At 36.9% G+C, this 23,746-nt stretch overlaps 1 protein-coding gene across 1 annotated transcript in view; it reads right to left on the bottom strand.

The window, feature by feature from the left end:
* Positions 1 to 23,746, bottom strand: part of MAN1A1 (mannosidase alpha class 1A member 1) — a 136,018-nt gene that overhangs the window by 95,766 nt on the left and 16,506 nt on the right. Inside the window, exon 2 of the mRNA XM_085217400.1 lies at positions 7,057 to 7,153. Coding sequence (XP_085073526.1) covers positions 7,057 to 7,153 — 97 coding nt within the window. The remainder of the gene's footprint in view (positions 1 to 7,056; positions 7,154 to 23,746) is intronic.

Below are 23,746 nucleotides of genomic sequence, written 5' to 3'. Positions count from 1 at the left end.
CGGTTCATGTTGGGGCAGGAGGGCTGGGAGAACTGCTGCCTATGGGAACTCATGATGGTTCAGTTCCTGGAGAATGGGGTCTGTGGTACAGAGATGTGTTGGAGCAGTGTCTAAAGAGCCCATGGGAAGCCCACATAGCATCAGTTCAGGAAGGTCAGCATCCCCTGGAAGGGATCCCATGAAGAGTAGGGGTAGAGAGTGACCGTGGAGGAGTGGCAGATATACAGTGTTATGGACTGACCACAGCTCCCATTTCCCTGCATGACTCACAGAAGAATGAGGTAGAAAGATGATGGGGGGGCGGGGGAGGAGAGGAGGTGGTTTTAGCTTGCTTTCAGTTTCTCATTTTTCTTGTTTGTTCGTTATAGTTATAGGCAATATATTGAGTCTGTTTTGCTCACGACGCGAAGCGGTGAATAAACTCCGTCTTTATCTCAGTCCTTTTCCATTGCATTTTCTCTTCCCTCAAGGAGGGAGATGAGAGAATTGTGGTGTTTACCTGTCCATCAGGGTGAAACAACCACAATTTTACTTCCTTTGTTAAACTTGCTACTGCATTTGTCTGTCCCCTATACTAACAGCATCACTTCTTCCATTTAAGTAACTAATAGAGAACATGTAAAATAGCCTACAAGATAGTTAATGAAAAGAAAGCAAAAGAAATCAGTCAACATGTAACTTAACATGGACTATTTAGCAGCATCTAAAGAACATCGTTTCAAGTTCAACAAGGTGGTAACTTCAACAATGATCTGGAAGAATCTGAAAAAGACTACTGCTGTTGTGGATGATGACTCAAGACGACTAATTATCTAGAATTCTGTAATAGCTGGATAAACAGAGCGGTTTAGATTCTCCCTGCATAGTGAGCAATAAGTCAATTTAACAATATCTTTTTTAAAATCCAACAAAGCTATGTACACACAAATAAGAAATTTAGACTACATTAGAGAATGGAGTAGCGCCTTCAGAGTAAGTGAGCAGAGAAGAATAAAAAAAAGTGTGGTCACAGGATGAATAACTTCATACAAGTTTCCAGGGAGATAGTGCAGGGAAAACTACTGTCCTTGGAAGACAAGCTTGTTAGGACAGCACTGTGACAAGTGTATGTGGCCATATGGTTTAAGAAACTCAACGGGCTCATGGCCAAGCAGTTTGAAGGGTAGGCCAAGAAACTTTTATTTGTCCATCTCAGGCTTTTAGACAAGGCATTTTTTTTGGCAGCATAGTTTTCCTCCCAGCCCTCATATACGAGAATGGGAACATCCACATTCCTTGTCACCAAATATATTTGGATAATATACATGCATGTGTATATATTTGCATGCATTTTTGTGAATCAGATAAAAAAAATGTAATTTCCAAGCACATCAAAGAAAATGCTACATGGAAGAGTTTCAGAAATCTGTCTTAATGCATTTCCTAAAAAAGAATGGAAACTACACAAAGATACTGCCTTCCCCTTATCCTTCTTGAAATTAACTTTTATTCTTTCTGACTTGGTATCATACTTGGAATGGAAGAAAACTGAAGAAAAGCACAGAGCAAAACTGAGAGGAATGGAATGTATTATGAAGTGACCTCCTGTAATTATATAATCTGCTTTCTCACCTGTAATAATTCACTATCCAATAGGCATAATAAACTAGAACTTCTTGTTCATGCATACACAGAGAAGATGAACAGAACGTTGTTTTTTCTTCCAGAAAAAGTGACATATTTGTGTTTCTAAGTTGAAATGTGAAAATTACTATGTGATATTTATATGCATGTATATATACATATATTTATTTATTTTTAATGTGATGGAAATTCAGCATACACAAGTAAAGGGCGAGAACAATTTTCTTAAATTATCAGAAGAACTGTTTTAATGGCTATTTTGTACTACTGTGGAAAAGAAAAAAAAATTTATACATAGCTATGTTGAATTTGCACTGAGCCCCACCTTGATCTTTCAGAGCTGTCATTGTTTTCTCAGCCACTGAGGCAAATTTGTTTAATCACCTTATTGTAAGTTGAAGAAACTCAGACAAAGCAGATATTTTCTGCTGTTTTCTTCCTTCTATTTGTCAATTTATACTTACAATTCCAGCCAAAAATATAGAAATATCACATTTTTTTTTATTAATCTAGGCACTATGAGCAGATTAGATTTGCCTGATAAGAGAAATAAGATTGGATATTTTGTAGCATTAAATACAAGAAAAAAAAAAATCAATGAAACATCTAATTCTTTCCAACTCCATACATAGCGTACAATAAAATTTAAATTACATTATTCTCAATGTTTTTAAAAAATACATATAGATTTGACAAAATTAACATTTTGACTAGATCTGTAGGTTTCTTAAAGCACCATTTCAAAAGCTGACTTAGATTTTTAAGAAGTGATTTCCTTTAAATAAAGGAAATTTGAAGTGTTGGGCATGGTTATTAAGATGTAACATGCCAAAACATGAAATGTACTCAGATACTGGCAAATCCCCTAGCAACGCTTCCAATTTCAGTCATTGTTACCAGCTGGTAAGAATGGGGAGAAAAAGCCTACATATATTTTAACAAATCTGGCTTCTCATGCGCGCAACATGAAACAATGCAGTAATATTTCTAGAATGTTCTTCCATCTCCAGTATTTTGTAGGTTTATGCAGTTTAGAGCCAGCTCTTCTGTCTATTTAATTGCTCTTGGAATTTTTCCTCCATTGTCTCATCTATTTTCCATGGAAGCCATTGGCATCTGCATTGCTTCTGGCACTCATGCAGCTCAGCCACACATTTTGTAATGAACCCTCTTCTTTTGCTTGTTTTGAACATGTCACCTTTTGATTTATATTTCAAACATACACAAAGGATAGTGTTCTCTATAAGAAACAAATTCTTATTCACTCTATCAATGTCACTCTTAATGGACCTCCATATATTATACCAAACAAATTCCAATCTTTAATATCTATTTTGAGCTTAACTAGATTCATATCTCCCATGCCACTTATTTATCGGTTCAAATCTAGATATCTATATCCCATTTGCTATTTTAAAGTGCAATTATCATCTCTCAAAGAATCCGACTGGTTTCACAGAATTGCCTGCAGCTTCCCACTGCATTAACTGCCTTGGGTAACTTATCCTTGCTGAACTGTCACTCTGTTCACTTGATTTTCCCAGGGCTGCAGTAAGTAACTTGGGAGCATGGCCACAGCATTACTGGAAGAGTACTTCAAAAGTCCATTAACAGCCCCAAAAGAGATTTTTGGAAATTTGAGAAGGTAATAAACTTCCTTGCCTTCACACTGACCAACTTAAAAAAAAAAAAACAACAACAAAACAACAGTAGTTCTAAAGCATGACCTCCTTTCACAGATGGGCTGAGCCATTCATCCACATAGCTGATGATGTTATTCTTTAAATAAGCTTCTATTAATTTATTTGTGAAGGAGTCAGGCTCACTTCTAAAATTAAAACTGCATACTGAAATTCATAATTTGAAGGACTTCAGCAGCAACAGTGAAGATGAGTGAGGATGGGAAATGTTGGAAGCTTTTCAATTTAAATTCAGCTATTATTTTAACAATGCAAAATTACATTTCTTGAACAATATTAATAAAATATTAGCTCAAAAATATGCATTGGTATTCACTGGAAGGGAGTTTTGAATATGAGTACTGGGAGGCTTTAAAAATCTTGTGAAACCTCAATACTCTGAAAACTACAAAATTCAGTTCTAAGCCACATAGTGTTTGAATACTTATTACGTTCTTCCTACTCCTCCAGAAAAGGTACCTTTTCAGTAGCAGAGATTAATTATACTATGTCCACAAGTTATAATATTACTAAATTTGGAATACTGTACATGAAATATAGTTACAGATAATTATAAAAACTTTTTAGCAAAGCTCAAGTGCACAAGCTTGAGCTCTTTTTTTTTCTAGAGAAAGCTCTCTACAAGCAGTGCTCACTGGTTTTAATATTAGTAGAGAACATTTAGTGAAGGATAGCTCATCATTCAATTGCAACTTTGCCACTCTTCAGTATTTCGTTTTTTTTTTTTAAATAAATTTTAATAATACATTTTTAATAATGAATTTTAATAAAACACTTTTTTAATAAAACAAATAAAATGAATTTGTGTAGGGGTTACATTCTACAATGTAAAATAATTACAATTTAAAAAGATTTATAAAGAATAATTACAATTTATAAAGAACCATTATTACACATAGCAAACGTCCTATCAGTGTAGAAGGCAAGCACAAAACTAATTCAGTTATTCTGAATTACTTGATCAGTCTAGAAGCAGTTGTACACTTAACTTCATGGAATTAAACTATTACAAATACTACCGAGACAACAACTACTGTCAGTTCATTTCTGCCTTAATGTTATTTTAATCGAATCCTTCATCGTTGGTGTAAACAAAAAAACCTGCAATAATGTTAGTTACTTGCCAAGATACCATGTTAAAAGCTGAATGGCAGTTAAAAAGAAAACAAAACATTACATGGATATCACAAAAAGACTTTCAGTGGTCAGAGGCAAGAATGAGGCTTTGGCTTCATCTTGAAATAGAAATATTTCAGCTCAATATATGTTTAATCCCTTCCTTAAAAGATACATTATTTTGAGTGTGCACACCTTAGGAGCACAATTTGCTTCCTCTCACATGAATGTCCTCCAGTCTGAAAACTTCCTCAAACTTACTGAATACACCCCTCCATCCTCCACTTATTCTGCTCCCAGAATAACAGCAACATCAAGATCTGACCTGGAGATCAGAACTATCTGGGCTTCTGCCCAGCTTTCTCCTGTCATGAGCCCACTGGCAATATTCCCTTTCCTCCTAGCCTAACAATAGTATCACATTGCATTAAACAAGTTGCCAAATTCATGATGGTATTGACTAACAATCACATCTATGTACAATTAAGCCTGTTAAACTCTCATGCTATTTTTATGTTTCAGAGCCTTCAAGACAACAGCCATGATTATTTACAAAATGCCTCATCATTACATTATACCTCCAAAAACTTACAAGCGACATCATTGGAAAATAGCTCTCTCTCCCCTTCTGTGTCAGAACTATGCTGTTTGCAGCCTACACAACATTAAGCATCACTGAACCACAGCACTGGAACCTGCTGATACCCACAATGAGGTATTTATTTCTTTAAGAAAATGGAAAAGCCATTGGTAGAATTCATACATGAAGGTACAGACTAGATTTAGTGATTTGAAAACAATACTACAGAAACAAGGATTTGCTTCTGGGAAATATAAATAAATAAATAAATTATGAGAATACAGACCCAGGAAAGGGTAGTTTATGATGCTGCTCTTCAGTATTTCATAAAGCAATTCATCAGAAAGGGAACAAATACTTATTTTGATTTGCCACAAAGATCAATAAAAGTGAAGATTTTCTTAAGGAAATCTCCTCAGTAATAAGTTCTTATTCTAGAAGGCCACGATGAGGAAGAGATCTGTAATTAGACTAACTCTGGCTCTTATTCTTCTAAATGTAATTTTATTTTCAAATCCAACACTTTCTTGTTACACACTAAAACAGTGCCTTGAAGACTTACTCTTATGCAGCCTCTGCAGCACTTCCATTTAAAAATTTCGCAAGTCAATATACCTACTGCTTTTTCTGAAAATCCATGAGGCATCATTATGAACTCAAATCACTTCAAATGTTATACTGCTTCTGATGCCAATTAAACTAAACATTTTAATTTTTAAGACATTATGTACCATTCCGTTTTCCTCCAAGAAAATAAAGCAATCAGGATTGCATTAAACAGTTATTGATATCTGATATTAAACTGTAAAACTATCTGTGAGAGAAGATAATAAAAAAAAAATTAGTTTTGCCCATGACAACAGAAGCCCAAAGTACTTTGGTTTCACGCAACCAGTTAATATTTAAAATTCAATACTTAACTGTATTATCATTACCTAGTAACTTTTTTGGATGTCATCTTGGGTAGACAATGAGTGCAGCAACATCAGTGTAGATGCTATATTTTCAAAATTATTTTCATAATCACAACTGCTGTCTCTTAGCAACTTCTAAATATAGTTGAGAATTTGATAAGTGCTCTATTTAAGCTGTTTTAGGAACTGTTCCCACTTGAAGCTATCTTTTCCACACACTCAACAAAATAAGTTCCTGTTAAAATCAACATAATATATTGACTTTTCCTCAGCTACAGAAATTAGTTCATTTTTCAGCTTTCTGTTTGGAAAACAGAATTTATTTGAATACAAAGATTGCTGTCAAACAGTTTGATCATTTTTTCGCAATACCAAAGATGATAATTTGTAGGACTGCTTTCTCAAACTTTCACAGAATGCTGCTGCCCTTCAATTGCTGTTTATCCAAACCTCTGTCCCACTTGTACAGTAAAAAATCTTGCCTCATTACACTGGATTTCTGCAGTGTGCTTTTCTTGCTGGAGCTTTTCAGCCCCATATCTGTTCTAAACTGATAACAACTTGGGTGTTATTTAAACGTCCCTTGTGTAACATTTAGAGATCCAAATAATACATTCATGAAAGAAAAACAGCCTGCTAAAGGAGCCTGACTGATACAGATTAACAAATTTCTTCAAGTGTTAGGAATAAACTCTGGAGAAACCACAAAGAGCTTCAATTACCTTCATGGCTGTAGAGAGTATCTAGTAATAATGCTGGTTTCTTGTACAAGATCTTTCTTGAACCTGTCCCACTTGTATTTTTGGTTTCAGCCTTATGGACTCTAGTGTCAATGAGTTCCACTTTGTATGAAAAGTTTTAAGGCAGAACAGTATTTAATGCAACAAAACTACTTTTTTATCATGCAGCAATGATATATACTCCATTTATTCTCATTCAAAAAGGAGTCTATAAGTCACAGCATCACCTTCATTAATAGTTATTTGCTATACATAAAATAAGCAAGAAACACCACACTGCATCACAAAGGCTAGAAAGAACACGTGTTTATCACCTATAATCTTTTCAGCTGATTTACTGTTTTATGCTAACGTCACTAAGCACAAAAATACACTCTACTCACCAAATAAATTGCTCGAATGTCCTTGCTTAGATATGGGCTTCAGTTCATTTAATCCCCATGCATAACGCTTATAATTATCCCAGGCATATTTCATCATCTGTAGGGAAACAAAAGCAGGATTATAATGTTGATTTTGCAAGAAGCCACAGCAAATACTGACTTGACAATATTCTCAAAATTAAATATATTTAATTCAATGCTTCATTAAATTCATGTTCTATGCATTAGAACTGTGAAATATTTGCACAATAGCACCGTTTTCAGGATGCTAGTGGTGCAGTTACTATAAGAGCTCTATGTCTGCTGGATTTATCTGTCACTGGTATTTGCACGCTTATAATAAACAATATTTAATAAATGAATTTATGTTATAAATTAATTCAAGTATGATTTCCTTTCCCTTAAGCGTACCTCTCTTAAACTGATGGAAATATTTTGTTGTTGTTTATTCTAGAGCAGATATTTTTATGGTCAAAATTAACAGCAATTCACAGTTTTCAGTCTGGCAGAGACTTTCTTGCATAAAACTTGCTGATGCAAACTTAACACAGCTAGTGAGTATAATAGCTACAGCGGGGCAGGCAAGACATCTAGGAGAGATCTTGAGGATATAGTGATATACTCTTCTATGACTATAAGTGCTACTGAATGCCTCCATAGCTACTCTGATATACGATTTTGCATGAAAAACCAACAACTTTTACAACTAAGCATGGCTATAAAGATATGTTTGCCATACAGAGTTGCACCACAAATAAATACTGCTTTGGAAAACTCAGGGAATTCAGCACAAAGCACTGCAATAAGAGCAGAAGACATTCATGTCAGAAACTGGCAGCAGATCCACTTCAGGGCACTAATCACTCTCTGCTACCATGATCAACCAAGACCTAGCCTAAAGCTAGGGGATGGCTGGTGTATGCAGCCAGGAGATGTCCTGCTGCTCCAGCAGGTCCAGCATCTCTCTAGGCCAGCATCACCTTAAACTTCTGCTCAGGAGGAATCTTCTCCAAGGGTCACCTCAGCAACCTGAATTTACATAAGAGCAGGAAAGACTATGCCACTATGTTGCCTCTCCTCCCCACTTCCACAAAGCAGAACTGAGCTAGGAAAGCCAGAGGTCATCTTCCAGACAAGAAATGATGGTTTCAGACCTTTTCAAAGATACTGCTTCAGGCTGTCAGCTGACAGCACTGCTATGCCCTTGCTTTCAGACCTCTTCCTGAGGCCATGCATGCCAAGGATAATTCTGTTAAATAGCAGTTATAATCCTACATTTAAAAGCAACAGCCTTAGGAAACACTGATAATAGTAATCCTCAGCTTTCTTTCTTCCTCTTTCTGTTGCTCAAATTACATAGAGAAATCATGTCAATTAAAAACCCACATTAGGCTAGACCACAATAAATGACAACAGATTTTCTGGAGTACTGCTATGCCTGCGGGGGGAAAAAAAAATAATTCTTTGCTATTTATAGAAGCATAAAAGTGCATCTATCCCACAGAAGAATTCAGGAATGCTAATTTACCGTAGAACATCTACAGGGTCAAGTTCACAAATGCAAAAATTGGAGTCAACATTTACTATATGAGCATTTTCAACCAGAAAGTGTGCCTGGTGTCAGATCTTAGCTGAAAGGCAATAAGAGTCTGTGTGGGAATGTCTGCAGGCGGCAGGGATGCACCAGCTGGCAGGAGCCACGTCCCTCATTCAGATTCCCTCTGGAGCAGGCATTTTGTCCCAGTGCAGACCTGGCAACAGGCAGCCACGTCACAGGCTTTATGTCTGTGTTGCAATCCCAGCTCCTGGTGAAAGGGAGGCATATAGCTATTTTCTAATTTACCAGTTAATTTTTCCAGTAATTTTACATGTTATACAAGATTTATTCTGCTCTGCAGTCATGTGCAGGTCCTGCATGCCCAGCTTTATATATTAGAAAACAAATTCTCAAAGATCCCTGATCTGTCTTGAACCTGACATTTTCTATGCTTTGTGAAAGCTTAGTTTCTCATAAAATCACACTGGAGATCTTTTATTTTGTTTAATCTAGGAACACTGCAAGGAACTGTACATTTATTTATATCAAATTTGTAATTAAATGATCTGAAAGTGACTGAAGATTCTGGTTGTAACAAAATAAAGACTGCACAAGCCAGTGATTTTCTCCCTCATTTTCATCCTAGCACATCCCTGTTCCTTCTCTTGCAGAAGAGGTGGTGGTTACCCATCACCACAGCAAATCAGCTCAGGGATCAGAAACTTTTGCAAATTCTTGTTTTTAGAATAATTGTTGTCCTGTCCCATCGCCAAGAGATCAGAGTAACCAAGCAGGAAAGACAGGAACAGTTCCAAACCTACTTCAGCCAAAACACTCACAAAGTGCATGACACTACAAGATGTTCCCTCCGTTGCCTTTAGCTTTTCCAACTGATTTACATTTTGATCATATTGCATTGTAAATGCAAATGTGAGCTCTTTATGGAAGCCATTTTCTGTTGGTCAACCATAAAGTCATAAATGTTAGAAGAGACTACAAAGATCATCCAGCCCAACTACAGATAGTGAGATTAGAAGTGAACCCACACAGTAGAGTCTACCTTCTAAAAATAGTTATTATTAGATTTTAAAGAAACACTCTTATTTCTGAAAGTCATCCCATTTTGCAGAAATACCTACTCAGTATACTGGACACAAATGTAACCACTAGCAACCAGACAAGCATCTGCCTATGTAGCAAAAAGTTACTGGGACTCAGTGTTACTGTGGAAAGAGCACAAAAGATAAGTACTAGTCCTGAAAACATACAAGCAACCACCACCAACAGCCCTTAGCACTGCCGGACCATGGAGTAACAGTTCGTGCTTCAAACTTAGCAATCAGTCTCAATTTCTAGAATTTGGCACATCAGAAGGGCTTTATACACTTTCACCCTGTAGGAATCAAGATTCATATAAGCAAGAATCTCCTATCTGCTAATAGTATTATTTTCCATGTAAGAATGAAAAAGTTCTAAAATACTGCACAGCAATTTACATAGATCCAAACTAAAGATAATTAAGCATTTGCTTAGGTCAGACTTGTAGCACTGGAAGCTTAGAAATAAATTATAACAATTGTTTGGAGAAATTCAACTATCCTTGCAGTCTTCACCTTTCTGTTTGCATGAGACTTCCCCAAAGTATCTCCAGATGTTTTTTTTTCTTTTCCCCCTCCTGTCATCAAGGCCCTTCTTCTGACTCCTTGAATAAGTGCTGTTGAGTACTTGAAACTTTAAATAAATCTCACCTTAACTGAGAGCATTTCTGTAAGAAGTTACTAATGATGAACATCACAGATCTTGGCCAGATGATTCCAGATACTCTCAAACTTCCCTACAGTTTAACTAATGAAATTATTTCACTTGAGTGCTTTCAAATAAATTCCTTATTAATCCTCCAGGATGTCAGTAGGCAGAATTACATTTGCATGGACGTATTTTCCTCAGTTCTTCTAGCTTTGCTAAGACATATTCATTGAACCTAAAAATCTAGATGAGCCTGACAGCTCACTGAGAAACCCTGAGTCTACATTTGCAAGATCCCTTTCTGAGCTATGCCATAGGCCATTCAGAAGAAGCTGTAGCTGACTGCTTGGCTATGTAGCATCCCCCCTCTTTAGTAAGCTGGCTGCTTTTATGTCTTCAGAACAAAATGATGCAAGAATTTTTACTTCAAAAGTTAGAAAATATTGAAATACCATCTCATTTCTGTTGGAGACTACCTAAGTGTGCTATTACACTATTATAATTGGTATCAGCAATGATTTGGAAGAAAAAAGTGAGAGTGTGACACTATTCATGATAGGATCTGTGCATTTCTTTTTTTTTCCCAAAACTTCCTTTAGAGCTAAAGAAAGATAATATTACGATTCTTCTCAGCCAAAAGAACATAATTAATTAAAAACAAAAACCCACAACAAAACAACCATCAATAAAAACATAGAATAAAACAACACAAACTAACATAAATCAAAGAGGTTTGTTCTCCCAAAGCAGAAACAAAGACCTTTATAACAGCAGCTGGAATGCTGGCCAAACAAAGTATTATGATCATTGATTACAAATTACCATTTGTTTTTATTTTAGCTATTGCCATCTTCCAAAACACTGTAACATAATGTCTCAGAAGGACATATAAGCCACTTGCAATGTGCAAAATAGATTTCTACTCAAACAGGAGTACCCAAGAGCTCAAGCAGGAAACACTGCTTGAAAATGAGTGATGCTGAATCAGCACTGTAATGGTATTTTGATGCAAACTACTGCAGTACTATGTGGAATGAAAGTAAGAACGTAGTAAGATCTATTTTCAGCAGTTAAGATGCAAGCTATGGAGATGTCAGAGAAGATGCCAGGAAAATAATTTAAGTACCTTTCAGAACTGCAATATTAAAGAAAAAGCATTCTCACAACATGAAATAGCACCATGCTAACTCTCAACAGAGTCATTTAAACCATGCCAACACTTCCCAAGAGAAGGAAGCAGAAGACTAAAACGGTACTGGACATCTAACAGAATAAGACCTTTGAGAAACTCTAACAGGAAAAGTCTTTAAAAAAAAAAAAAACACATAATAGCTTGCTAGTCTACTCAATTAAATCTTTATTGTTAGATTAAAAAAAATCTTCAGTCTACACTGAACATTTTGCATGTTGTTTCTTCCCCTCCTCCCCATCTTTTAAATTATTCCTAAGCAGGAATATATGTTCCTTAAGTCTAGTTTCCCTGAAGCTTTTCTCCTTCCTGTTGCTGTAACTAAAGCTTCTTAATTCTTTCACAGCATCAGTAAGGGAAACGATTGAAGTCCCTAGAATTAGTAAGCAATGGCTGGACACATTCCACTTAAACTTTCCTCCTGTACAAGTCAACTTACATGGGTGATGTCCATAATAGGTCTGGCATTAACATTCCTCATAACATAGTGCTGTTTTGAATTTGTGCCTAAAATAATGCTGATAGCACAGCAGTGTTTTTATCTACTGCAGAGTTGCGAATGCACAGCAACAATGCTTTCTCTTTTTTTCCAGTCCTGCCTCTTCTCCCCTGTCTGTCACAAGTAGGCTCAGGGACTGGGAAGGGATACAGGTAAGATAGCTGTCCTAGACCAGCTGAAGCAAGACTCCACAGCACCTAAGACCACTCAGTGACAATGACAATGACTTTTGCATCTCTCATCCCCAGCTCATCCCCTTTCCTTCCCCTAATAAATCATTTTTACCTCAATCCTTTCTCACTTTTGTTCTTCCTGCTCCACCTCCCCAGGCAGCAGTGTGATGCTTGGTTGCTGAACCCAACTCAACAAATCTCATGTGGCATCCCCAGTGTATGAAGACAACATTACATTAACCAGTGGCAAAACCTCAAGTTTTGGGAAGCCTTACTTTCTTTCCATGTCCATTACAGTTAACCTACTGCATCTAAATAAGGCTCAGAAAAAGACCAATTTTCAATTGTTCTCACAGTTCTCAAGTAGCAGCCAAATTGCAATACAGCTGAAAAACTTCACAAGCATTCCAGAAATTCTTATTAGTAAGCATAACAGTACCTTTGAAGGTATTACAAGGTCACCAATCAGGATTTCTCTGTGAAAAATTGTATGAACTCCTTAAGCTGACTCACAATCAGTTCTCATAAAATCATGCTGCATACATGAGCTCTTTTCATACTCTTTTATGGAATTCACTGTTAATCATTGTGAGTAATCTTTGGCAACACAGCCCTTCTTCTTGGAAGTTAGTGGAAATACGACGTCCATGCTTCACCATCTTTGTAACAGCGATTAGCATACTATTAGATCTCTAAACAAATACAGGCTATTTTGCTGAGTTTATTGACCTTGTCTTGAATAACCTACATTTTGAAAACAAGAAGCAAAAGGATTGTTTTGTATATCACAATACATAATGTTATTTCTAGGATTAGGAACTGCACTGTGAAATCATTTGGAAGTTCCTCTTGTTTCAGAGCATACCCATTTTAACTTTTGTCATCATTCACTATTATTACTTTGACAGTACTTCAAACTCTTCATTTCAATCTTTTCTTGCAGTTCTGCAGGTAACTGTAATATGTACCAGTGTCTCTTCCATCTGGAAGTATATCAGTTAATAATAGCTGCCTTGAATTTCCTCAGAAAACTAAAGGAAACACACACACACACACACACACACACACACACACACACACACACACACACACCAGATTTTAAAGTAACTCATCTCTGTAATTACAGCTTTTTGCCTGCTCAGACTTGTTCTAGATCAGGTATCTAGATAGGTAAAGATGTAGGGTGCTCTACTGTCATTACTTTTTTGCTAATTACTTGTAGTTAATCTTATCAGAGTAGATACGTAGATATGTCCAAGGAGTGATACATGTCTGGGCGTTTTTTTCTGTTGTTGTCTTAAGCAAAATCTCAGTTTCCTGATTGAAGACCAAGAGAAAACTAGATACAAAAATCAACAAATCAGTTCATATTCAGATCCTGTTTTCTGTAAGTAGAATCATCTTCAGAATTTGATTTGAGGTTAAAAATTAGCACTTATAACCAAAAGATTTTTATTCTAAACTCTTCATTTTACTGTCTCTTCTTCCAAAAACAAAGTAGCAAAAAAATCTCAAATATCCAAAGAAAGTTCATTTGATTGTGTACTGTTTATATCTTTCCATGAATCTGACAAAACAAGGCAAATGATAACACACTCCCTTGCTCTAGTGGCAACAGAATTTTGTTTTTCTACTTCAAGATGTGTAACATAAATCCTGTCACTATGAAATTTCATATATGTATATAGCCACTTCTTACCTGTCAGCAGGAAGACTATTGCAAATCAGGAGCTTGACAGATTTCTGGTGTTTATAACCTCATTCTCTAGTGCCACTTCCTCAATGTTAAATGCAATCTACATGCTCTCACTGTGCATTTAACAGTCATTGCCCAAGAGGGACCAGACCATTCCTCCTTAGCAGGTAGATGACATGCACACTCATAAGCATATTCAGACTGAGCTCCTCTGAGAACTTCATGATAGAATTTGTCCCCAGCCAAGTAAACCTCAAAGGAGGCTGCTGTATTAGTTAATGGAATGGTTAACAAGAACCCCCAGTTACTGTTTTCCAGTGGTAAGTGGGGAACATACAGATGCTTGTCTAAATGTTTTATTTGCCTTTTCACAGGAATGAAGGACTGGGAACTAAGAAGTATTTAACCATTCAGTCTCAGAAGTACTTCTGAAAGCACCGTCCACAGCATAGGAAACACAGCACTCTGAGTGGAAATACCTGGAGATGTAATGATGTCAATACATCAAAGCTAGCCAACCAACAGGATTCTCTGTTAATACTAAAAATGCACATTGCATCATGAAATGTTTTATATGATTCTGTCTTAAAAGGATATATGAGCAAACTCCTGCATTTCAGAATCCCACAAAATAATTCATTGCCCACACACACACAAAAAAAATTAAGAAATCCAAGTTCTGTATATGGAAAAGAAACTAAGAGGGAAAATAAAAACATTAAGAACTATTCTGAGGATTAATTCATCACTTGTACTGCAAAGCACTTCAAAATTCTCATATGGAAAGCCTGACAGAAATGCTAAGTATTATTCCCACATGTGTTATATTAAGTCACAGATAAGCTTCTATTCTTGTATTTTCTACTCTTCACAGTAGCTTGTAAGCCTCTTTAGCAGAGTATTAAACTATCCTGCTAATATTCATCTTATGCTGCTGTGGGCATCATTTGTTAACCAAGGGACCAAGCTGCACAGCGCTTCATTCTTATACACATTTTAAAAGGATAAATTATTCCATTAATTCTGTAACATGAATTCTAATCAAAAGTTAACTAAACAGAATAGGAAATTTGAAGATAAGTTTACTTTCTGCACTTATTTCATTACTCTCTATTTTGTTTAATGCACAGGCACACACAAAAACAAGACTTTTGTATAAAAAACAATTAATAAGAACACAAGCCCTGATGCTGTGATATGTCTGCATAAAATAAAAAAAATAAAAATAAAAATAAAGAGTTCATTTGAAAATTATTGTACGATTTTCCAGGCTACTCAGTGGTAAATGTTTTACTCATTTTTCAGACATATCTTTCTTTATCAAACAGTGAAGCATATCTACAATTATGAATTTCCTGAGTAAGTGAAGATACACCTAGATGTATAGCATTGCAGTAAGTCTGAGCTGGGTTACAGTGCTTAAGCTATTGCACAGTTCAATTTAGTAAAGGTCACAGGGCGGTAAGGCAGAGGAACTTGCAAAGAAGCCATAGCTCACCTCCACACTCCAAACACTGGTATCACTCAGATCAAGAGGGTATCTATGGTCTGCTTCTCCTCTAAACAATCCCAACACCAATAGAAAAAGAAACTATTGGTTCCAGCACCAAGGAATCCTAATTGAGAACTTCTGCGTCTCTAAATGAAACCAAATAAGGCATGAACAATGCACAATTATCATCATGAAGAACACTGTCCTTGCATTCCCAGAAGCCTAAGATCTGGCTAATTGCAGCCAGATGAAATTATCAAGTCTATGGAGGGAAACATGGGTCAAAAAACTTGTCATGTAGGTACGCATGTCCATTATAGAGGTATTTATTCTACCTTAAACCAACCAAAGCTGGACAAGCAGATTGCTTCTAGCTCAATTTTGGTTTAATTCACCCAACTTCAGCTTTCTTTTGCCTGACGTATACCAAGCAAAAAAGATATGAAAGAAATCTTCATTTCCTTTTAAAACCAAGGGATTGAAATGATATATTTTGTGTGTGGGGGGGGGGGGGGGGGAAGGAGGGGTGGAAGATCCAAATAAGCCAGGATTTCAGTGCATGCTCTAGGCATTTTAAGCGTTTTTTTTTCTGAAAGCATATATTTGATGAAAGCGTCAAGGCAGATGCTGTCAAATTACTCTGACAGCCAACTCACAATTATTAGTGGGGGAACCAACGCCACACTCTCAGTAACTAAATCAGTAGGAAAAAAAGAAATGCAGATGTAGTATTGAAGTATAGCACTATGAAATTGAACACAGCTGACATAAATGTTGAAGATGCTCTATTTTCAGATAGCTACAGATTCCACTGACATCTGTATAGATACACAGGAAGAAAATCAACAAAAGAGCATTCTAAGTAATATGGAAATGGATTCCATACAGCCCCTATCTTACATTTCAGCAACTGTTACCAAGATTTCAGAAAAAAATTGAAGCTTAAAGCTTGTCACCCAAGACCACTGTACTTCTCCAAAGGTACATCATCTTCAAAATCTAATGGCAAAGTCAGATGGACTCTTTGACAGATGGACTGAAAAATTATTTCTGTTTTACTAGTGTAAATTCTGGATGCTGTTTCTTCACAAAATTTATGATTTCAGCAATTTGGATTAATTTATTTAAACTTCATGATGGACAAAATAGTGATTGCTCCAATGTTGGTGTTGTTTTTTGTTGTTTTTTTTTTTCCACTGATGGTTCATTTTTAAATATTATCACATAACTTTTGCGTTAGTGAAACATCCATTAAAAGAGAAACATATCACACCATAAAGTAACGTGCAAGAACTCAAGTCATTGTTCATTATTGACAATAGCGAGGAAGAAAGCTGATTTTCACTTAGAGAAGCATTGCAAAATTGTACAAAAACCTAATGTTTCTTTGATCTTATGCAGAATATGTATCAGCCTCTGAAGTTTATGCATAATTTGACTAATGTCATAAAAGCGAATGCGAAAAAAAAGGAAGCAATCTGTGGAAATACTTCTCCTATGAAGAACACTGTTAAACAGTAACTCATCCCACTTAGTGTCATCTTTCTTTCCTGGGCTACTTATGACTTGTTATAGTTTCCAAGAAATCTTGAACTGAACAGGGTAAAGAAGGAGGCTCCCTCAACTGCATGATACAACCACGCTTTTGTTCTCCTCTATTCTTCCTGCTGTTCTTTAAACTGCTATTTGGTAAGGTTTCCTTCTAATTAAATTATGAATTATTCATAGTTGAGACTGCATCTCCTATGTGTGTGTAGGTACCTGGCACTAATCAGCCATGCTGCTACTGAAATTCTCAATCTCAGCAGGAGTAAAGCAAACAAAAAAATAAGCTCAGTGCACAACACATCCATATGAAGTGACGAATACCAAGGTGACTCAAGTCACCACTTCAGCATGACTAAAATCATAAAAAGTGAGTAAAATGTTTTCAAAGAACCTGTTTATTATTTTCCTCCCTCTTTAATATAAACAACTTTATACAGTTGTATATTGTTGCATATCAGTGGGCACTAAGATTGCTGAAGCTCCTGCACAAATTCACTGACAGAATTTCTTGTTATCTTTCTTAGCGTGTTACATCAGTGATGAACGTGCACGGGTGGCACACATCATGCTGACACTCTTATCTCAGCTAGCTGGGGCTGGACTTCTTCCCTATACCTTCCCTTGTCTCAAGGCTGTAAGATTTTCACCTCTTTTTGCAATTAATGCTAAGCATTCATCAGACCAGGATCAGAAAAACTGAGCAGGGCTCCTTTAGCTGCCATGGTCCAAAGCACTCAGTACCTCACTTTATTCTTCCTCCTTTCTGCCTCCAGTTTGAATTTCTAGGAGGCTATTCAAAAAAGAAACAAACAAAAATCCTAACAAGAATCCAACAGTATTTTTTCCCCCTCAGTAGAATAAGTCTACATTCATTCCACAATCCTGCATCCCTACCAGAGTACACTTCAGAAATCAGGAGGCAGAAGGGTGTATTCTTACTAGTAAAAAACTGTAGCTGCAATAGGATTCTAGTCTGGCACTGAAAACTAAATTTCAGGTGTATTTTCTAAGTGCATTCTTTTCCTTAACTGCATTTTCTTTTCTTTCACACATTCTTTAGCATTCTTGAAGTGTGGGGCACTAAGCTATCCAAAACACCACTTATTGCCAGTAAACACTTAACCCATTCCTCAAACCAGCAGCTCATGACAAGAGCTGTCAGACCAGAGTAGTCCATATAAAATTTTCATCCATGTGCAGCTCTCAGCTGTAATTTCTCTTCTCCATTCTGCACCAAATTGGTTCTTCCCTTTTGTTCCGCTCTCCAGCACGTTATTAAAGAAATTGCAACATCCCTCTCCTCAAGTTCATTATTGTACTATGGTGAAACTGCACTTTTAGAAGTCAGAGTGCCAACTTGCTAAAGAGTATTTACATAGATTAATCCAGGACCTAATTGCAGCATGGATCAGAGGCTAAATCTGCATCATTGCCATAATGCTCAGAGAAGTATATGTGACCCAATAGCTTGAAATTAGAGCAAAAGAATTCAACTGTTTCTCAACAGCTGAAAAACAGTTATATAGAGGTCAAACAGACAATATTAATACATCACACTTCTTAAAATCATTTTCTAAGCACCTTGATGAGCTGGAGGGTATGACACTCTTACCACATTTGCAGGTGACATCAGGTGGAAGAAGGCAGATGGATACTCCACCTGGGAGTATCAGGACTGCCATTCTGAGACCAAGATAGGTCTCAGGAGAAACAGGCTAAGAGGAATTTCTTGATGCACAGCTGGGAAAAATGCAAAGTCTACAATCCCTGGCAATGGCAGTAGGGGCAGCCAGGCAGGGAAGCAGCCTAGATATAAAGGGGGAAAATTTTTCACTTAGGGGACAGTGAGGCACTGGAACAACTGCTTCCAGAGAAGCTGTGGGTGACCCATCCCTGGAGGTTTCCAAGGCCAGGTTGGATGGGGCCCAGGGCAGCCAGATCTGGTGGGCATTGAAGGTGGATGGGTTTTGAGGTCCCCTCCAAGCCAAGCCTTTCAGTGGTTCTTTCTGTCAACAAGTATGCAACTCTCATTCCAGTCCAAGATATACCAGAGGAGAATTATGAGTTGTTAAAGATTTTTCCAAGCCATCAGAAATATGTCAAGATTTTTTTCTATATTGCATAAACTGCTTCAGCTATGCAAAACGCTCTCAGCTCATTTCTGACAGCAAGTTAAGAGCTACTTATTGCTACTATCTTCTTACTGTCTTAGTATAGAAAGCTTCAAGAATAATTGCAACAATCAGACTTCTGCAAAAAAATGAAGATACAGTGTCATGTACGAAATTACGATTTCCGCCCATTTCATGTTTGTATCTATTTTTTTATTTAGGACTGATCAAACAACTCACCTAGAGATGCATTTGAAACCAATAGTAAATTATTTTAAGATTTATTTCTATTTGCAGACCTCCAGTATTTCTAGGAAACATGTGCTGCACGGTAATAACTTTTCTGAGGCAAAAATTCATTTCTGTAAATTAGTAATTGCTCTCTGTACCAACAGCAAAAGAGCCACCATAACAAAAAAAATGAGTATCAATTCATCTTTAGTAGTTTTGCCTTAGTATTTTAAATTGATATTGCAAACAAACACTATCACTCTTTGTGTAACAATTATCTTCTTGCAACATCTATGTAATTATCTGGCCTGTAGATCCTGACACAACCAGTGCTGAAGTTCTCAAAATATGCAATGCTCAGACCTTAAGCTTTTTGCTTAATTCCTCTACCACAGTATCCATGTTACACAATCCTCACTAGACTTCTAAGTTAACTTAGCATTCCAGTTCACACACAGTCATCTGCAAAAAAAGTAATAAATATACCAACTGGTATCTATGAAGGCTGCTCTGAAAGTAATGCCTCCTATTTTATTATGTTGCTCATGATATCAGGGGCTGATGGGTGGTGGCATGGCAGTAAAAGCTGAACCTTTCCAACAGTATTCTACTACATTTCACTGTTATGTGACAGATGGCAGTAAAGGGCCAGTCTGACAGAATGGAGGTGTGTATGAAACAAAAGCGTGTCACTGATTTCCTCCATCTGGAAAAAATAGCACTCATTCATCAATGCTTTCTGAACATTTATGGAGACTAAACAGTGGATGTGAGCACAATCAGGCAGCGGGTGGTACATTTCAGCAGTGGCGACAGTGAGTCACCTCCACTGGTACAGATTTTTATGAGCATGACCTGCAGTTCTTGTTCTTCACTGGCAAAAATGCATAGCTAATAGTGGTGAATATGTTGAAAAACAATGTTCTGTAGCTGAAAATTTGCTCTATCAAATAATGTTAATATGCTCTTGTATCTGTTGTAGTTTTCATGGAAATAAATAAGAGACATTACTTTCAGAGTGACCTACAAATAATTCCCACATTTAAGCTGGAGTTAAACACCTTGGAAATAACATGTTTACACAAAAAGGTATATATAGACAATGATGCCCTTTATAGAGAGTTACAGTTTAAGATGACCTTAAAAATGCATACAGATCTGCATTTAGGTACTAGAAGTAATTTAACCTCTAGATAGCACCTCTTTCAGTGCTATGAATAGCATATTAATGCTTCACACAATGTTTTTCTTACATATCCAACTGTACCCCTGCCAGAAGCCTTTCTAACGGAAATAGGAAATTACAGTACTGCTAATATTTCTTCAGATGTGCATGGATTTGATAAGGGTTGTCACAGGCTTATGGACAATGCCTGTTCATGCTTTCACGACAGGCAGAAGAAATCTGGTGCAGTTGTACAAGGAAATGAATGGGAAAATATAAAACTGATGTGCAATTAACACCAACCAAGACAAATGCCAGTATTATGTTCTAATCACCACCTGGCAGCAAAGAATATAGAGGAAACAGAATTCAATTAAGAGGCACAGAGATATTTTCCTCAATGGAAAGGCTGAAAAATTAGCTCTACTTACTTGTAAAGGGACAAAAAGAGAATAAGAACAAAGTAAAAGCATTCAGACAGCAGAGGCTCCCCCTGACTGTTTTTGTACAAGGGAAGAGAAGCTGAAACACACAATCATTAAGTTTGTTACTGAAAAAGCAAACACTCCAGAATCACTGCTAAAAGAGAGGAAAATGAGAGGGCCCAGATTTCATATTACAGTTGCTAGGTTCTTAACAAAAAATACTCCAAATGCATTATAGCATTCACAGTGCAAATGGAGCATAATTCCCATCTGCCCTAACTTGTAACATTGCTGTATGATGGCGATCTGTAACACAGCTAATACTGTAACAACTTCTACACACTGTAGCTTTAGTAGGGGTATAACCACCAAAACCCACCAAAAAGAGACTTACTCCATAGCAGGCAAAAGTTTTGGCTTTGCGTTGCTATCTAAACTTACCAGTTTCTTAGTATATATGGTACATTACACAAATACATGAAGTACCACAGATACAGAAGACAGAGGCTACTCCTCCATAATTCAGCCATTCAAACAGCTATGTGACAGTTCTGCCTCTCCTAAGCAGGAAACAAGGGGAACAGGAAGCCAACCATTAACAAACTCTCAAGAGAAACACGAGCAGTTTCCTTTCTCCTTTCCTTTAATTCCCTTCTCTTCTTCTTTTGACTCCACATTTTATTTCAAGTTACTCAAAGGAAATCAAAGCATTTACTAATTTTGCAAAAGCAAAAACAAAATACCTAAACTACCACGGTAATTTCCAAAAATGGAACTTGACCTATGTTGAGTCACTGAGTTACGTGTCTGGTAGACTACAGCTGGTTGAAAAATTCTCTGTCAAAAATCCAACTATCCATGTTTAAAAACCAGCTGCCCCTTACCCCTCTGTAAAGCATAACAACCGCTAACAATAAAACACCCCACATGCATCAATTTCACTTGCTTCTTTCACTGGATTTGACAAGTCCCTTCTAGGCAGGCTGATGGGTGAGGAACAGAGCAGGCACAGAGCTGAGCTTCCCTAGCACTCTGCTTGACAGACCCTGTCAATTTTCATTTATGGTTTACAGGCTGCCTGTGAGCAAATTTTGTAAATTCTGGAGATTCTATTTTGGGTGAAGCACTTTTGGAAAACAAGTAAATATTTTTTTCTGTCTCATATTTCCTCCCTAGATCTCTTGCCCTCCGTCCTCCACAAGTGTTCTCAGTCTATCTCTGGGCTTGATTCTCATAAGTCTTTCTCTTTCCAAATACTGGGTCCCCTCACCTCCAAAGCAAACAGCTGAGATTACTCTGATATAAAGACTCATTATAAATATTGCTATATTGTAAACATTGAGGTATATATAAACTACGTTAGTCCAGAATAACACAAAGTTATAAACTAAAAAAACTTCCTGTATGTTTGGGTGGTGAGCAGAGTCCCACCCAGACTCGTGGTTCCTCTGACAAGATAACAGGAACAAGTGCAAGATGCTGCAGATAACAGAGGAGGAGTAGCAGTACATACACAGATGGCTTGCTTTGTCCTGTGGCACCACTAATGAGATAACAGCACAAAAAAGGGCAAGCTCAATAGATAAATAGATAACAGGGAGCAGCAACTTAACAGAATTTACCAGGACACTCTATCATCAAAGTATAAAGTCAACAGAAATGAGGTCAGCATGGAAAGGGAAACAGGGCTGAGCTGTTTACATGGGAAGCAGTGAGAATGGCTAATGGAAAGAACTTGGAAAAACGAGAGAAGAAAATGCAAGGAGAAACAACCCATGAGTTTGGAGCCGCTAGGGGATAAGCAGCGCCTCCAAACACCCCTATACCCTTTGAAGGGGAAATGAAATCTGTTTTTTCTCTCATTGTACCTCGATCCAACTTGTATAGCAAGAAGGAACCTGGCTGATCTCCCATGTGTTACAAAGGGAGCCTCCCAACGTCCAAACAATATGCAGGACAAAACAGGCCTTTCCCCATGCTTTTAGCTCACTTACTATTGAGGAACGCTAATGTAATTTAATTAGGACAGTTAAGAATGCTCTTTGTACCATTAGGAAATAGTTCTAGAGTTTATCTACAGTGATTTCTCTGAGTAGAAACCAGGCAAAGACCCCTATCCCCACCCCCCTCGCCTCTAAAAACACTAGATGGCTCTGAATGGCTTATCTACTACAGCTTCCTGTCCCTAATAAAAGTTTAAGAACAGGACAAGTAAACCAAAACACTTCTTATCAGTACTATCAGTCTTAAGAAATTGAGAGTTTGGGACATTCTGGGCCAGATGGGATGTCTGTGTGATTAACAATCCCCAGGAGAGTCTTCTTTCATGGAATTACCTGACTGTTCTCTGAACTGTACATTCTTGACGTTGACAATATCCCAGAGAAAGTATCCCAGAGAAAGGGCTCTTTAGCTCGACAACACCACATGTTAACAGGTTTCTTCTGATTTTGTCACCTAGCAGTTTCATTTGATGTGTCCTTTATTGGACAGGTAGGAATATTTATCAGAACAGGCTCAAATAAAACGCACTAAAAAAATTATGTTTTATTATTATCTTTTTCTCCCAGTTATGTTACTTTCCTGGAAAATTCTATATCTATTTAGTCCAATAGTTTTGAACATTTATATACAAACATTTATTAGGTATTTTGGCAATGATTTCTGTATTGGAGAATAGACTATCAGAGATGCGTAAATTAGCTTACTTCTAATGATATGCTATTTGTGTATTAGAAGAAGCAAGAATGCTTTAAATCTACTTTAGTTCCTGAATTCTAAAATTCAGGGAAAGCAGTCATGCTCTCCAAAATGCTTTGTAAGATCCATTGCTAAAAACCTTACATAAAATACCTATGTATTATCATAGAATCCAGTC

This window comes from Meleagris gallopavo, chromosome 2 (genome assembly GCF_905368555.1).
Source record: "Meleagris gallopavo chromosome 2, MGAL_WU_HG_1.1, whole genome shotgun sequence".
In the NCBI taxonomy this organism is placed as follows: domain Eukaryota; kingdom Metazoa; phylum Chordata; class Aves; order Galliformes; family Phasianidae; genus Meleagris; species Meleagris gallopavo.
This window is presented reverse-complemented; position numbering and strand designations above follow the sequence as displayed.